This window comes from Sciurus carolinensis, chromosome 2, assembly GCF_902686445.1.
Source record: "Sciurus carolinensis chromosome 2, mSciCar1.2, whole genome shotgun sequence".
Taxonomy (NCBI): domain Eukaryota; kingdom Metazoa; phylum Chordata; class Mammalia; order Rodentia; family Sciuridae; genus Sciurus; species Sciurus carolinensis.
Window position 1 is genome coordinate 192,034,696 of NC_062214.1, and position 17,769 is coordinate 192,052,464.

A 17,769-nucleotide genomic window follows, 5' to 3' on the forward strand; every position below is an offset into this window, starting at 1 on the left:
TTTTAAATATTGGGATTTAGTCGGGGGCTCTATTCCATTTAATTGGAGAATATATTGATGAAATATCAGTAACAATGACAAAGATTTTTACTCTTACTAATTTGAATAAATAAATGAAAAACATTTTATCTTGCACTGATGATACTGTAGCAATCTGGTGTGGGAAAATGATTCAACAAATGATGTTTAATGAAAAATTGGTAGTGAATTATGCTGCATCCTTTTGATGAAAAATATGCAGTGATTTAAAATTATGCAACATGGCAGTGGGGGAATTATGCTGCACTAAAAAAATAGGAGCTACACACTAAAATCTCACAAGAAGAATAGATGAAAATGTTCCAAAACATTAGTGGTCACCACTAGGTGGGAAGTTGGGTGATTCTCATCTTCTTTATGAGCTCATGTGTGCTGATGGAAAGGGGGAATTGTGAGCTGTAGGGCGTAGGCCAGTGGCCCAGCACACGCTCCGCACGCATGAGGCCCTGGGTTCAAATTCCAAAAACCAACAATAAAAAGGGCGTGGAGGCAGGCGTGCAGCAGATACTGGGCTTAGGCCAGCTGAGGAACGTTCTTTGACAAAAACACCCATGTGTGCCATAGGGTCCTGTGGCAGTAAAGTGGCACCTTTTCTTACAGGGCCGCGCCTGCCTCTCCTCAGTTCCCAGAATCAACTTCCTACCCAGCAGATTAGCTGCTAGTGCTATACTGACTGCTAGCTTCTTCCATCTCACGCTGCACTGTATTCTCTCTCCAGGATTCAGAAACAAAATGTCATGTGTGCACCCTGTAATCCCAGCAACCCCTGGAGGCCGAGGCAATTAGATGGCAAATTCAAGGTCAGCAATTTGGTAAGACCAAAAAAGAGCTGGCTATGTAGCTCAGTGGTAGAGCGCTCGTGGGTGAGGCTCTGTGTACCATGCCCAGTATAAGTAAATAAATAGCACTGTCAATTGTTCCCTCTTAGGTTCTGAATGTGCCACACTGACTTCAGAAATCTCTTTCAACACCTTCTTTTAGGAATGGTATAGCTGAGACTTGGACAGACTGAGGGACCCACTCAACAGGCCAGCTGTGAGCAGTATAGTTCGATCAAAACAGGTCTAACGCCGAGCATGGTGGTGCATGCCTGTAATCCCAGCAACTTGGACATCAAGGCAGGAGGCCGGAGTTCAAAGCCAGCTCAGCAACTTTGTGAGGCCCTAAGCAACTCAACGTGACCCTGTCTCAAAAAAATTTTAAAGAGCTGAGGATGGGACTCAGTGGTTAAACACTCCTGGGTTCAATCACAGACCCTACACACACACACACAAAAAGACGTCTGCTCCATACAGTAACATAAAATCCATCACATGAACTTTGTGATTATGTATAGGCTGATTTAGAAAGAGGGAAAAAAATAACAAAGATATATCAGTCAGTATAATAGAATCAATAGGCTATCAATATAAATATAAAATTATCTGGAAGCCATCCCCATTGTAACTATGGAGCTAGCTAATTTACCTGTTATCAGGAGTGTAAACAATAAGAATGAAACAAAGGTAAGTTACAGTATTTCATTGTAGTTAACTAGCTGAAATACTTCCAAAGTATGTACCTGCCTAACTGTATCACTAAGGGAAGTAAAGACAAACTAAAACTTTGAAAATGAGGAATCAGGTGAGGAATATTCAAACCAACAAGTCATTTGAAAGAATGCTGAATTATTTTGACTCCATCAGCTTTGGCACTGGTCTTACATGAGCATGTTTACATTTAAATTGACAGCACTTCTTTGTGCCTTGAGCAGACTGTTTCCAACTTTGCAAAATTTCCAAGTGTGAATTTATCAGAAGTTTTTTTTATTATTATTACTTTTATTTAGCTTTTAATTTTTTACAGACTGCATTCTGATTCCTTGTACACAAGTGGGGTACGTCATTTCATTTCTATGGTGGTACAGGATGTAGATTCACACCGTTCGTGTGATCATACACGTACAGAGGGCAATGATGTCTATCTCATTCCATCATCTTTCACACACCCCCCATTTCCTTCTACATATTCTAAAGTTCCCCCATTATTCTCTCATTCCCCACCCTATCAGAAGTTTGAATGAGGCTCTCATTTTTTTTTTTTTTTAAGAAAAGGAAAGCAGTGGGTGGGGGCAAAAGTGGAATGCATGTATCTGGGGGCAGGGGATGGAACCCAAGTCCTCACGAATGTTGGGCAAGTGCCGACCCATGAACTTCAGCCCTGAAAAGGTGGAGCAAGAGATTTCCGTTCCTAGAAGTATCCCTCAGCCTTGCAGAAAGCAAGCAGTACTTTCACCTTTGGAGACCACTTTAAAAAATGTATTTGATTGTCTTATTTAATCCTAACAGCCCTATTGGGCTGGATATTACTCCTATTTAAAAAACCAATGTAACAGCCTGGGGGAAGTTAAAAGATTGGGCCCAGTGGCCCTCAAATGGCCTCACTGGAACTCAAAAATCTCTTGTCCCTAACAGCCCAGAGTCTCCAGACTCTATGGAGATCCTGGGCCTCCTCCATCAGTATTAAAAAAGTGGAGGATGCGGATGCAGAACTTGCCGAACAAGCCTGAGACTCAGTTCAATCTGCAGCACTGAAAAAAAAAAAAAAAAAAAAAAAAAAGCAGACATGCTGCTTGTGTTGAATAGTTATTTACATTTAACAAATTAATATTTTAAAATAATTTTATATAATCAGGCTATTTATTCTAAAATAACCACAATATATTCATAGTCCAGCACAACCTTTAAGGTCCTCTAATAAAACAAGTTATTTTTTTTCATTTTTCAATTTAATTCAGCAAATTTGTGAGTAATCTCATTTGGAAAGAAGGTTCAGAGAGTAAATTTCTTCCCTTTGGGAATGTGAGTGAATCCTGGGCACCATAGGGCCTTTAGTGACTCCACTTCTCACCCCAAAAGTCTTTTGGAACAACCCTTAAGCCAGTTGAATCCTGTGGACCAAACGGCAGGTGGCCGCACAGAGGTTCTACCAAACCCCAAGGCAACCGCTTTTCTTTGCAGTAGAGGATCTCGACACGTCATTGTGGACAGATCATTTCACAGGAGAACCTCAAGTAACACCCTAGGTTCAGCCCAGGTTCAGGGGAGGCCGAGACTTTGTCACAGGAAAGCAGGGAGCTGAAACTCCAAACCTTGGCTCTTGGGTTCTGTCGAAATAAGATTCAAAGTCAGACACCAAAAGTTATGCAAGAGAACTTTATTACAAGGGAAAGTGAGGTGAAAATAAAGCAAAAGTGAGGCGTAAGCCAAAAGCACTCTCAAGGGAGAGAGTGGGCCATCTCCAAGCAGAGAATGACAAAGGAGATAGTGCTGTCCCAATTTTATTACTGTTTGATGTTTACCAGGAGAACTGGGGACCACTTTCTGTACTCTTTGCCAATCGTGTGTTCAACTCCTCCTTCACATGGGAAGGTGGAGTTTTTGACCTTAGTTGTTCCTCTCTGGAACTGTCATTGGGACCATCCTGTTTAGAGGGGCTTCATCTACAAGTCAGTCCCATGTTAATGTGGGCACTGGGGTCAATTGCTGGTCAGAAGTTACCTTAGTGCACCTGGCCTTCTAAAGGACTTCCTTCCCAGATAACTGGAGACGCTAATAGCCATAATTCCTGGCTTTAGGACATCAATGGACCCGTCCAGAGTTAGTCCCATTAATCCTTTTCTCTTGACAGGATTTCCAACTAGCTCCTTTTGCTTCTATTTATTTTCTACAAATTAATCACCACCCATTGCTTTGTTGTCTACTTTGGAAGTAATTTAAAGAAGGACCCTAAAGTAATTTGAAGAACACTGGTGACCTTGCCTGCATTTCACTGCTCATTGCTAGTTACTAGCCAACAACGTGACATTTTCATTAGATTCATCAATATTTTGAGTCAAATGGACACTGGAACGGGTTTCCAGAATTCACCAGCGAAAGAAATGAAAGGGAACAGAGATCACCTGGCCCTGTGTGAAAAATGCTGAATAAGGTTCCAAAAGGGACGCCTCGTCCCGAGGACACGCAGTGGGTAGCAGGGTAAAATGAGAACCGGCTGCAAGCGCACAGCCGCGGGGGAAAGCGCTCACCTGGGCCTCCGAGCCTAGAGTCCACGCAGCTAAACTGACACCTGCAACCGGCGGCGCCCCGCCCAGCGCCCGAGCCGCACCACGCCCCTCCCGGAATGCCCCGCCCAGCGCCAGAGCCACGCCCCAGTCCGGCACGCTCCACCCACCGCCCTAGCCACGCCCCCCGAGCCTGACCAGACCGGCCTCCCGGGACCCGCCTCCTTAGCAACCGACCGGACTCTTTTACCTTAGCAACGAGCGCAGCTCCCACCATGGCTGAAGAGGAAATTGCTGCCCCGCCAGAGAAAGTCATCCGGGTGCAGAGGGTGTTTATAAACCTGCTGGACACCTACAGCAGCAGGAACATCGGGAAGGTGAGCCGCCGCGGCCCAGAGCCGACCCCAGCCCTGGCGCCCCCAGCTAAGGCCGGCACCCGGCTCCCGCCTCCCATGAGGAGGTCCCGCGTCCTGGCCACCGCCAGCTCCCCCTGGACCCAAGTCCGCAACCAGACTAGACAGGAGCTCCCAGCTGGAAACACAAGTGTTGGGAGATTGCAAGTCCAGTCCTGCTTCCTCACAGGGAACTGACGGGAAACTGAGGCTCAGAGGGAGGAACGGGCTTGTCCAGGATCATATAGAGGATTAGGGGCAGAACCTAGCCTCCTGACGAGGTCTCCTCCCTCCTAACCAGGTTGTCTCTCCACCCTGCCTGGGCACGTGATGAAAAAGTTAAGTTCCTGAAGCATTTTTCATTCCTCCATCTCCTTTGGGAGCATGTTATGTAACAGGCACTGTTTGGGATGGAGTACCTCCATCTTTTGTTCTGGAAAAATGAAGATATTCAAAAGGAAAATTCAGGGACCCTTCATCTTAAATTGGTCTGCGGTCCACAGAAAGTCATGGTTCTGTCATTCCCCTTGGTAGGATCCTTTGATCTTAATTCTGTCCTCTGGAGCAACACAGAAATCTAACCTCACTCTGGGGACCTCTGAGGCTGATGACCTCGCATCCAAACAAGACAAAACTGCCTAAAATAGGAGGCAGCTGTAGTACCAAGCGTTTGCACTGGCTTTCTAGGGCTGTGGTAGCAAATTACCCCAAACGAGGTGACTTCAAACAAGAGACACTATTGTCTCACAGTCCTTGAAAACAGAAGTCCAACATCAAGGTGTCAGCAGGGCTACTTGCTTCTGGAAGCTCTGGGGGAGTGGGGATCTATGCCAACTTTCTCTCCTGGTTCTCATGGTACCCAGCAATTCTTGACAGCTCTTGACTGAGACCCCCCCCCCCCTCTCTCTGCCTCTTTCCTCACAGGGCATTCTCCCTGAGTCTTTGGGTCCTAATTTCTCTGTTCTGATAAGGACAGTAGCGATGAGATTAGGGTCCACCCTAATCCAGTATAACTTCATTTTAATTTGACTACATTTGTAAAGACCCTATTTTCAAAATATACCCTGTTAGAGACTCCAGTAGGGCAGGAATTTGGGAAGACACTATCCTACTGAATTCACCCTCTAAAGTTCATGTGTCAAAAAACAGATTTAGTTATATAATTTATATGTAAAAATTGCACATTTTATAGTATGTAATTACACATGATAAACCCCGTGTATGGTATATGCCTCCTAGAAGAGATTCAAACCATGTGATATGATACATCTTCCGAATTTCCAGGAAAAGTGGGAAAGGAGGGGCATGGACACAAACAAAACTAAAACAGTACAATAAAAAAATTTAAAGAAGGGGGGTTTTAAAAAGACAGATATTTCTGGGCCCAGTGGCACACACCTGTAATCCCAGCTAACTGGGAGGCTGAGACAGGAGGATCGCAAATTCAAGGCTAGCCTTGACAACTTAGCAAGACAGTGTCTCAAAATAAAAAATAAAAATTCAAAAAGGACTATAGATGTAATCTAGGGGTAGAATGCCCCTGGGTTCAACCCCTAGCACCTCAAAAAAAAAAAAAAAAGGACAAATATAAGCTGAGGGTATAGGTTAGTGGTAAAGCAGGGCTTAGTGTGCATAAAACCCTGGGCGCTCTCTCCCTCTCTCTCTCTCTCTCTCTCTCTCTCTCTCTGTTTTTCAAAAAGAGAGATATGGAGAAGATGAATGCATAGATAGGCAGGCACAGAAAATGTCTCAAAGGCTATAGGAGAAACTCAACTATGATTCCTTCTGGAGGGTGGGATTCATGCATTCACCAGCACCTATGAAATGCCAGAGAAGTGGACAGTGAATAAGATGAGGCCCTGCCTCTCTTGGAAGACAGACGATAAGTACTATTTCCAGTTCACAAGATACTTCAACGTGGGCTGAGTCTGCTGAAGGAAGAGAAGGTAGGAAGATGGTAGGTGAGAGAGGGCTGTCACTGGGAGGGCTCTCCTGAGAGCCGCCCAGGCAGATGAGGGCTCAGCCGGGGGCACAGGGCTCACAGGGCACAGGAAAGGCAGCATTTGGAGTGGATGAAGTTAGAGTGTATGGCCTGCCATCCTCTACAGGAGACCCAACAGGCTCTGGGCCCAGGGCCCACAGGAGCTTGGAGCCTGCAAAAGCATTTTAATTTCTTTCAAAATCAGAAAAAAAAAATGAAATTTTAGTTCCAGAGATTATGTTTAGCTTTATAGCATGCAGTCATAAAATATAATATTTAATATATTTTTAAGGAGGAAGGGCCCACAAAGGTCAGTCACAGTGTGGCTCTCATCAGCTCCTGAATGACGGACATGGTCAGCACTCCGTAGGTATTTGTGGCATATCAGTGAAGCAGGGTCAAGCACACAGGGCTGGACAGCGCCTAGCCTTGCTCAGCAGTTTGTTTTGTATTCGAAATCCAAGGGAAAGCCGTTGGAGTTATAAAAAAGTAACACAACTGAGGTTAACATTCCTTTTGAACTCTGTGTTTTACAAAACAAAAAGGGAGGGGCATATGGTGTAGTGGAAGAGCCCCGGCCCAGCTGGCAACACCACGGCCCCCCTCCAGTTCCCTGCACCCGAGCTGTCATCTTGGACGAGTTACTTATCGCTGGGCAGCCACTTCCTCATCTGAGACATGAGATAATAAAATTGAATATGTATGTTTGAGATTCTATTTAAAAAAACATATAATGTATTCGGGAAACCGCTTCCAATAAGAGGTTGAAGCTCACAACCTTGCATGCCAACTGGCACCGTTTTATGAAATAAAGGAGCTGGGACTTGGTTGCTTTTGTTAGTTTTTATTCCTGTGGCGTAGCAATGTCATGATTATGTATATATGTTAACCTATAAGTTGAAACAAGATTATCTACATCTATGCATCTATGCAGGATTGTTTTATATATATATATATAAAATATAATAAATATATAATATATATAATAAATATATAAGTTCTATTTATATATATATATAAATAGAACTCTTAAATGTTGGATATCCTTTGGCTATCCTGAAAACAGGTTTCTCTTCAATGTTACCAGTGAAGGTGTACTTGCATATCACATTTCAAAGACTTAGTATTAAAAGAAAAGAATATAAATGTCTCATTATTTTAGGTTGATTACATATTAAATTGATAATAGTTTGGATTTATTGGATTAAATAAAACATTATTTAAATTAATTTCATCTTTCTTTTTTTTTCCTTAAGTGTGGGGATTTTGAACCCAGGGACTCACACATGCTAGGCAAGTGCTCAACCTCTCAGTTACATCCCTAGCCCTCATTACTTTTTTTAAATGTGGCTTTTTTAAAAGTTAAAAAACCTTTAAATGGCTCAGATTCCATTTCCGTATTTCAATTGGACAAGACAAACATCTTCCCTAGAGTCCAGCTCTGCCGATTGCTGGCGCAGGGAAGTTCCTTAGGCAAGTTATTCAAGCTCTCCCAGCTGAGCTCCTCATCCGCAGAATGGGAACTCGCAGCAGTACCGCTCCGCCGTGTCCTTGCAGGAGGGAAATCCACTTGACGAGTTGGCAATCTGCAAAGCACCCAGCTTGGCCTGCGCGGCACCCAGCAAGCCTGCAGGAAAAACTGGTTTTCGGAATTGCCAACATCCACTCTCCTTACCCTGATTCGCACTCAGTGTTTGGGAAATGTGTTTCCTTGCAGTATTTATCTAACTGTGTCGTTGGAGCTTCCCTGGAAGAAATTACGGAGGAAGAAGAAGAAGAAGATGAAAAGCCAGCCGTCCTGGAAGCCTCATCTTTCAGACTGAAGGAAGGCACATTCCAGATCGTGGGTACACTCTCCCAGCCCGAAAACCCCGGACCCAACTTTGCGGTGGAGACATACTGGGTAAGTGGGGGTGGTTTTCCCGGTAGATTCAGGGAAGGTCTCCTCCCACCACCTCTGGAATGTAGCTGCTCTTGGCGTCTCCTTCCCGGTCTGCTGCAGACTCGGGGTGTGTGGCAGCACTGTGGTGGCATGTCTTTTTTCCTGTGGTGGCTAAATTTTTGTCTGAAGTCAAGAATTTAGATTAGACATTCTCAGACAGGATGGATCTAATTTGGACTCTTAGGTTCCTAACATTCTTTTTATGCTGTGCTTAAATTATCCTCTGCCCTGCATTACTCACGAACACTCTGAACCATGTGACACCATCCATCAAAGACAGGACACCTGGTGCAGCCTTTAATCCCAGCGGCTGGGGCAGTTGAAACAGGAGGATCGGGAGTTCAAAGCCAGCCTCAGCAAAAGCAAAGTGCTAAGCAACTCAGGGAGATCCTTCTCTAAATAAAATACAAAATAGGACTGGGGAGGTGGCTCAGTGGTCAAATTCCCCTGAATTCAATCCCCAATACCGCCCCCCCCCTCCGCAAAATAAAAAGAGAGACAATACACTTTAGTAACAGGAAGAAGCCATCCAGGAACATATCATGGTGTTGTGTCTTGTTGAGAAACAGTACCACCTCCGTATGACAGAGCCTACACAGCACTCATCCCAAGACATCTGAATGCTCACAGAAGGGGGCCTCCTCCCCCAGGCTGACCCCTGCCCGCTACTCCCTGAACCCTACCACGCAGCCCTGAGCACAGCGTGCCCTCGACCGCCTTCCCTCCTCCTACATCTGACCAGTGCTAGTCATCCTTCAGGAGCTGATTCATTGGCCCATAAGTTTGTACAATTATTATGTGTCAATTAAAAATAAAACTTAAAAAAATTGGTATTGTGCCAGGCACAGTGGCACATGCCTGTAATCCTGGCAACTCAGGAGGCTGAGGCAGGAGAAGTTTGAGTGCAACCTGGGAGACTGGGCAACTTAGCAAGACCCTGTCTCAAAATAAAAAATAACAAGGGCTGGGGATGTGGCTCAGGGACAGAATACCCCGGGCTTGATTCCCAGCATGGCGAGCAACAGCAACAACAAAGCAATCATAACTTCGACCCTGCGTTCCCCCTCCACCCAAGCTGAAGGCCTCTGGTCGCCATGGGCTCCTGACTCGCCTGGCCTCCCGCACCCCACCGGACATGGCCCCCACCACCACCGCGAGCTCCCAAGCCTCCTGGCTTGTGCACAGCCATTCGCGGGTTCAGAGCCCAGTGCTCTCACCAGGCACCTGGGTCTGACTCGGTGAATGTGCACTGAGCACCTGCGGATCCACAGAGCCACGAGCCCCGGCCAGCGGAGCTGCACAGCAGGACGGTGACCCTGGTGACAGAGGTGCACACAGCAGCACCCTGGCACTCTGAAGGGTGAGGGGACAGGCTCTCAGCCTAATCCACAGAGCCAGGCAAATGCCACTTCAAACCTCTCCCTGCCAGAGTGAGGCCCCCTGAGTCCCCCACAATCCGGGAGCCTCCATCTGCACACAGTCCTGCAAATGACCCTCCCCACAAGGAAGCCGTGATCTCCTGGAGACAAGACTGGGCCTCCAGGGCTGAGTCAGGCTTGCCAGGCAGATGGGGTGAGGGGACACCCCAGAGTATCGTGTGCTTTTGAATAGAAAGTACCAGTAGAACTAGCACCTGGGTTGTGCGCAGCCAGTGGGAGGAAGCAGGGGTGGCAGAAAAGGGAGGGAGAGCTGAGCATGGAAAACACGAGGCTGGTCCATGGTGGGAAAGCTGCCTCTGGCTCAGCAAATCACCTGCTGTCCACAGGCATTCCAAACTCATTCAGTGAGTTCATATTTCTCCCTCCAACCCAATTCAAATGTCAACTCCTATGAGACATAATCACATCTCTCTCAAGTTCGCTGAATCTCAAATGTTCCCCTGAGCCCCTTCCACACTTGGGATCGCCATGGGAAGTTGTGCAGGTTGCACACTACATAAAGATGATGCTTGGCTAAGTGAGTGAGTCAGGGGCTGAAAGCAGTCCCTTCTGCTTTCTGCTCTGTGCTCAGATGAATGCCTTCTTGTAACTCCTCCAAAAAGCAGGTGGCCATTTTCTAATTTGTGCAAAGGTGCTTAGCTGAGTCCCGGTCCTTAATTGCTACAAACTCCCCCAAACACACACATGCATGCACACACACATGCACACATATGCATACATGATGGTCCTTAATATGAGCAATCATATATTATTTATTTTGTGTCTATCTATTGGGCCAAAAGCAGAACCATAGATCTTTGGTTGGTGAACAAAGGAATGCAGGAATGTAACAGTATGGTCAGGACAGCAATTCTCTTGAAAATGTGCCCATCTGATCCCGAATAGGTCTGACCATATTTATTTATTTATTTGTCTTTGGTGCTGGGAATTAAACCCAGGGGTGCTATACCACTGAGCTCCATCACCGGCCCCTTTTTATTTTTCATATTGAGACAGGATCTTGCTAACTTACTGGGGGCTTCACTAAATTGCTGAGACTGGCCTCAAACCAGTAATCCTCCTGCCTCAGCCTCCTAGGTACCTGGGATTAAGCCACCATGCTCGGCTAATTTCCACGTTTTTAAAATAGTCCCAACTGTCAAGTGTAATAAGGTACCTTACACCACAGAGACAACAGATGCATTCCGTCTTAGGGTTCCCATCCAAATCGATCACTCTCCAGCACTTTTAAGTGATTGGCAATGCTCAAATAATCCTGCCTGGCGTCCGAGTCGCTTTTAATGCTCCCTGGAGGTCCTCCCCTGAGATCTTCGCCGCTGTCCAGCACTGTTGCGGGCTGTTTTCACAGACTTCTGTGTTTCTGGAAGACAGTCGAATTTCCACTGTGAATCCAAGTCCTTCTGCAAGCGTTTCCTGTGGCGCCCTGCCAGGCCGCGGGCCGGCCAGGGAAGTGGTCCTTACCGTGTTCGCTTTCTGCAAGAGACTGTCACTCTCTTTCCAGGCCATCTCCCGCGAAGACCTGCTCCTGCGCCTACTGGAGTGTGACGTTGTCATTTACAACATCACGGAGAGCTGGCCGCAAGTGGAGGAAGCCGTGTGGGCCGTCTCTGGTCAGTGAGGGGCACTCTTATCTCCAGCAACTCTGTCTTTTTGTTGACTTTTTTTTTTTTTTTTTTTTTAGTTGCTTCAGATTGAGCCTGGGGTTTAGACATGCGAGGCAGATACCCTCCCACTGAGCTACACCCCGTCCCTTATTCACACTTCACAGTTATAGGGAGCCTTATTTTTGTGCATCTTTTTTTGTCTAAGAATCATCTAATGAACGTTAGGCAAATTAGGGCCATGGGAAAACTGGTCCAAAGTATGCAGTCAATGCTAAAGACCATGCCTGTGGAGTTGGCTTTGTGAGCCAAGCATTCCGCCACTGTAGGTAAAAAGCAGCTATACTGGCATCTACACAAATGGACTGGGTTCCAATAAAACTTTATTTATAAAAACAGGCAGTACTTTGCTAACCATTGAATTCCATCAATTTATAAACTATATTTTGACTAAATTCAAAGAAATAGAATGGAACCTAGGAATGACTATACCATAGTTAGGAAAATGATAGATTCGTGGGATTCCTCAGGAGCTTGGAATGTTCAATTTCTCATTTACAACTTTGTGCCTAAATTTCATTCAGTAAGGCCTAAGCCAAAAATATGAACACTGTGTCAGCTTTTGGAACAGAACTTGTTTAAAACCTTTTCTCTGCATTGTGTCCCTTGGCAAATAGTTACAGATGATTTATAATTGTACCACCTGAAATAATAATTGGATCTAATGTTTTTGAGCACTTCTTTTGTGCTACGTTTTGAAAATTGACTTTTCTTATAATGCATGCTTGTACTTTTCTTTAAAATTTTAAAATTTTTTCTGAAATAAAACCTCGATGTTTTCAAAACTAAAAAGCACAGTAGAACTTGGAATAAAAACAACAATTCCCTGCATTTCCTTTCTACCCTATCCCTACTTCCCAAAAGTGACTTCATGCTCAAGGCCCTGGGTTCAATTCCCAGCACCAAAAAAAAAAAAAAAAAAAAAAAAAAAAAAAAGGCCATTTTGTTACTTAGTTTTCCATTGCTATGACAAAATAGCCAAGACAAACAATTGAAAAAGAAGAAAGATTGAGTTTGGTTCACAGTTTCAGAGGTTTCAGTGCATGTTGATTGGCCCCATGACTTTGGACCTGTGATAAGGCTGATCAGAAGGGCAATAGTGATGGTGGAGCAGAGCTGCTTACCTCATGTGGAAGCAGAGAGAAGAGGGGCCAGGGTCCCAAGATCCCCATCAAGTGACTGCTTCCTTCCACCAGCCCCCGACCCCTAGAGTTCCCACTGCCTCCCAAGGGTGCCATCAGCTGGAGACAAGCCTTCAGCTCTAAGTGTTTGGGGGACACTTGAGTCATTGACCTCCTACAGTGACAGATGCCATCCCCCTCTCTCAGGACCGCTCCACAGCTTGGGGGAAACCTGATCATTTCTCAGACGTTGATATTGTATTTCTGGTCATAAGCTTTAAATTAGAGAGTGTGCTTCATGGCTATCTTCAACCTAATTTACATAATTAGGAAAAAATGTACTTCTCCATTTGGAGGAAACGTTTTAACAGAATTACATTGTTTTTGAGCTGTAGGGTATTTGTGTGCAGGAAAGTATAGTCAGGGGCCTTTAGCATGTTAGCAGTCCCCTGGGGGTCGTGAGGTTGGTGGGGCCAAGGAGAAGAGCAGTGGGGACTTTGTCACTGAATCTGAGGCACATTCTTAGGTTTTGCTTTTCTTACCACAGGCACATATTACTTTTTAATAATGTTTTAGTAACTGATGTTTTTAGTTTTCAGAATTCTCCTACCTTGCCTGTCACCTACAGGCAGGCAAGAGGAGGTAGGAGAGCAGGGTACCTTATCAGAAATGAGAAGAAAGCATTTACACGTTTGCATTAATGGCGTGTTCAGAAGGAGAACAAGCAGATCGCTTTAGACCTGTTGTCAATATCATAAATAGAAAGGGTCACCCAGTTAGAGGACCTCAAAGTGTGTCAAGTGTTCACAAAATAGGCCGATCTGAAGCACAGCCCAGTGGAAAGGTCGAAAGAGCAAATAGAGATTGAAGAGATAATTTTTGATATTAGAATAAAAATAGAAACTAAAATTAGCATTTCAACTTGGGATAAATACGTGACCACAGGGTTCTTAAACTGATCCATTAACACTCTCCCATCTTGAGGTGGGCATCCACACACTTACTCCATTCGAGAGGTCGGCAGTTCCTTGCTCATGGTTTAGCAAATCACCTCACGAGGCTGACCACGATCCCGACAGCTTTATCTTTCAGACCCTCCGGCAACTTAAGTAGACCTCACTGTACGGCCTATGCTTTTTTCTGGAAAATCATACAAGATGAAGAATAATTTAGAGGAATTGCTTGCTAGATGCATTCAAGGAGACTCAGTGCATGGATGTGTGGCAAGACCAGGGCAGGCTCTAGTCACCCTTCCATCCACACCTGCGGGGATAGGGGGCGTGGCCCAGCAGGCAGCTGCCTGGATTGCATGGCCTGGCCCAGCACCCCTGCCAAGATTCAGGGCAGACTGGGCCTCGGTTCCCCCATCCATAAAGCAGAGATGATATCAGGACCTGTCTCACAGGGTGGGAATTCAATAAAGCCCATGAATTGCCCCAATTCACGTCAGCCAAGATTATTTCACAGAAGGGAAGCACTGATGAGAGGAAGCCCTGAGACGCCTAACTCAATCACAAAGGCAGGGGGCAGGGGAGAGATGAAGGGACTTTAGTCAGCTAACAGCCACCTGCAGCACACTCCTGGATACGTGTCAAGTCCCTGGACCTGACCCTCAGGTGTCACTGCTGCCTCCTGACTACATATCAACGTTCCCGACTACCAGCCCCAACCAATCCAGAAGCAGCATGAACTTCTCCCTAGGAACTATCTTCCTATCCCCGAACCTCCCCGCTTGGCATCCTCTGGCTCCTCTTACTTGTCCAGCGCCAGTATAGGCCCAGTGTCAACAGTTTTGCTTTCCTTCCCGAGATTGTCATCACAGTGCCCTTGGCTCTTAGGTCTGGTGGACACATTTCCAACTGCTACCCAGATTTCAGCTCGTAGTAGCAGAACGTGCCCCAGGATCTCTCTTCCAGCTAGCATCTAGAATGGCTCAACAAATCCTTGTATTTCAGAACCCTCGATCTCAAGAGTTTTGGTTTCATAGCACACAGGAAATGGAAAGGGGTTAAACTTTTCAGCTGAGCCCAGAAGGAATCAGGCAGTGGGAGGGGAATTTGGGAGAAGATGATGGGGATGGAACATTGAAACCTCAGAGGTGACCGTAGCCTGGGCTAAATCACTACTTGAGGAAGAAACTTCAAGCCCCACAGATCCCTAACAGTCCGCGTGATTGTAAAGCAAGTTCTGCACGGGTCCAAATAACTGCTCTGCTTTTGGGCCCACAGCACTGAGTGAAGAAGTCAGTCATTTTGAAAAGCGGAAGGTTTTTATTCTGCTCTCCACTGTGATGACTTGGGCGCGATCCAAACCTCTGGACCCTGTAAGTGGACCTTCGGCTTTCCTTTACATAACTTTCACCCCCAAGGCCTTGCAGTCTCTCTGTGGAGGGAGCTTTCTGCAGCGAGTTGTGCTTTCTTACTCCCTTTACAGGTGTGCAGGGCTGGGGTTGAGGCTCAGTGGTAGAGCGCTCGCCTGGCATGCACGAGGCCCCGGGTTCGATCCTCAGCACCACATAAAAATAAACGTATTGTACCTGTGAGTAGCAGGGTTCACTGGTTCTAAGCACATTTGATTCTACAGGACTCCCCTGGCTTACAGGGCACAGGGGATGTTAAAATTCTACCTTGTAAGCTGTAGTCATGAGCTGTATAACAGCGTTTTGCTGTTTGAAGGGACCCATCTGTAGGGTGGTCCCATAAGGGCATAACGGAGCAGAAACATTCCTGTCACCTAGTGATGTTGTAGCGCTCCTGAGGTCCTGACACAAGCGCTGTGCCTGTGTTTGGGGAAATACAGTGTAGACCAAACTCCTGAGCTGCCCACTATAAGAAAGTGTAGCACGCTCAGTTACCTACAGTGCATAGTACTTGACCATAAAGACCACGTTGCTGGTTTATGCATTTACTATGCTATACTTCTATTGTTAGAGTGCACTCCACCCTCCTCCACGTCAAGCCGCAGGCCACATTACACTGGCAGCCCTCACCCACCTCGTTTGCCAGATCTCTTGATTACAGCATTTTTCTCCTGTGCTTCATTTAATCCCATGTTGTTTTGTTCACCAAAAATCCACTGCGAATGTTGACAGTAAGAGGCCAGGTCAAGTCATTGACCTGGAAATAAAATTTAAAGTGATCAAGTACTGCCAAGGCAGAAAATCAGTGATGGCTATTCATTGCTCACCAGCCAGGCATGTCGCGCTTCGCCATAGCTATGATCTTGAAGGAGCACAGTGACAGATGGGAGCCATTAAAAGATCTGCTTCACTCAAGGCAACAGTTGCAGGAAGACCCATACAGACCTGGGGAAACCTCTGTGACCTGAACTGAAGCCGACGGGGCACAGGAGGCACCCCTGAGCACAGCATCCCAGCCAAGGCAGAGGGGCGCTTGTCTGATGAGAGGCCCGACCACAGTGGTGAATTTCCAGCCAGCTCTGGGTGACTTAAGTGATTCAAGGACTGTTATTCATTGCGTTCAGTCTGCAAGGGTCTCTTTGTTCTCCTTCAACATCATAGCACAATGAAGGGTGTGGAGGAGGAAAGCAGATCAGGACCTGGCAATCAGGAAGCAGAGAGGCCTCTGTTCTCCTGGGACAAAATATAAACCCCAGCGTCACTGCCCAGTGACCTGTGTCCTCCAGCCACCCCTACCTGCTTACAGTCGCCACCCAGCTAACCCCTATGAGGGGTGAGTGCACGGGTTCGGTTAAGGCTCTCGTAACCCAGTCATCTCACCCCTGAACATTCTTGCATCGTCTCCACTCAGCCTTTGGGGCCACTTCCTGTCTAAGCCATAGCAGTCTCCTGCTTGACGATCATAGACCAGTGGACTGGCTGACCGTGTGCAGCCTTCCTGACGGACTGTCCCCATTGACTTAAGCAAAGTGGCAAGGTGACCAACTCAGAGAATGGCTAAGTCCAGTGACTGCCTGCAGGCACAGCTGGACCTCCAGGCTGAAGCGACAAGCCTGGAGCTCGGTGCTCACTCTCGCACTGCTTCTTTCCTCCTGAGTAGCTCCCATCTGCCCTGAGCTCCCGGCAGCCCTGGGCATGCTCCCCAGAGTTTCCCTTTGCTTTCCTCTGGGGTCGGGTCCCATGCCAGGACTGGAACATGCCCTTTGGCCAGGTCTTAGGTCACGGGCCTAATCTTGAGCTAATCACTGTTCATTCCAGGGCAATGCGGTGGGCTCGTCTCCAGACCGGGGATCATATAACCCCTTCTCAACCAGGGATGATCAGTTAGTTCCCTGAGCTAAAGGGACCAAGAGTGAAGAATTATTGATTCCCCAAAGAAAATAGGGAGAAAGGGCTCCTATGTTGGCTCCTGGGTCCTTTAGCCCCCCACCCTTGCACTGTTTTTTTTTTTTTTTTTTTTTTTTAATTTTTATTTTTATTTTAGTTGTGGATGGACACAATACCCTCATTTTTTAAATTTATTTTATGTGGTGCTGAGGATTGAACCCCATGCTTCACACATGCTAGGCAAGCACTGAGCCAAACCCCAGCCCTTGCACTGGTTTTAATTGTATTTTCCTAGTGGCTAATGATGATTTTGAAGATCACATTTACTAAGATCACATTTACTATACATATAGTAAATTAGCCCCCTCTCCTGTGCAGTATGGATTTGGACAAAGGCAGGATCCTGCACCATCACAACAATCAAGACACGGAACATTCCCTTCACCCCCTCCCAGATTCTCCCTCTCTCCACACAAAACGTCAATTCCAGAAGGGTTACATAATTAAAGTAAAAAGCAAAACTTCAATTTTTAAAGAAAAGTTATAGAATTTATATGGAAGACTTTCTTAAATAAGACCTGATAATTTAAATATTTGAAAAGTTAATAAATTCAGCTACAATAAAACTAATGAAGTATTCATGGATGAAATGATACTGCACCTGAGCTTTGCTTTGAAATAATAGTGAAAGTGGTTACAGGTGGAAAAAAAACGGCCATACAAGGCAAACATGTCTGTCCCCAAGAAGTCCAGCAGGAGGGGACGTGGCAGGGGAAGATCTGGCTTCTGTTTGAAATCAGGATGAGCTGAGTAGGAACTTAGGTTAGGACAGTCCAGCTGGAGATAGCGTAATCTCCAGAAAGAGGAAGTTGTTGTAAAGATAAAAACAATGTCTAACACTCCATG

General features: G+C 46.0%; 1 protein-coding gene across 2 annotated transcripts in view; it reads left to right on the top strand.

Moving 5' to 3' along the window:
* The first annotated feature begins 4,305 nt into the window (after window positions 1-4,305).
* Ak7 (adenylate kinase 7) overlaps window positions 4,306-17,769 on the top strand; it is a 61,078-nt gene continuing 47,614 nt past the window's right edge. For both annotated transcript variants that reach the window (XM_047542174.1, XM_047542175.1), the window contains exons 1-4: window positions 4,306-4,458; window positions 8,172-8,357; window positions 11,337-11,445; window positions 14,846-14,940. In XM_047542174.1, the coding sequence (XP_047398130.1) occupies window positions 4,357-4,458; window positions 8,172-8,357; window positions 11,337-11,445; window positions 14,846-14,940 (492 nt within the window). In that variant the 5' untranslated portion in view covers window positions 4,306-4,356. The remainder of the gene's footprint in view (window positions 4,459-8,171; window positions 8,358-11,336; window positions 11,446-14,845; window positions 14,941-17,769) is intronic.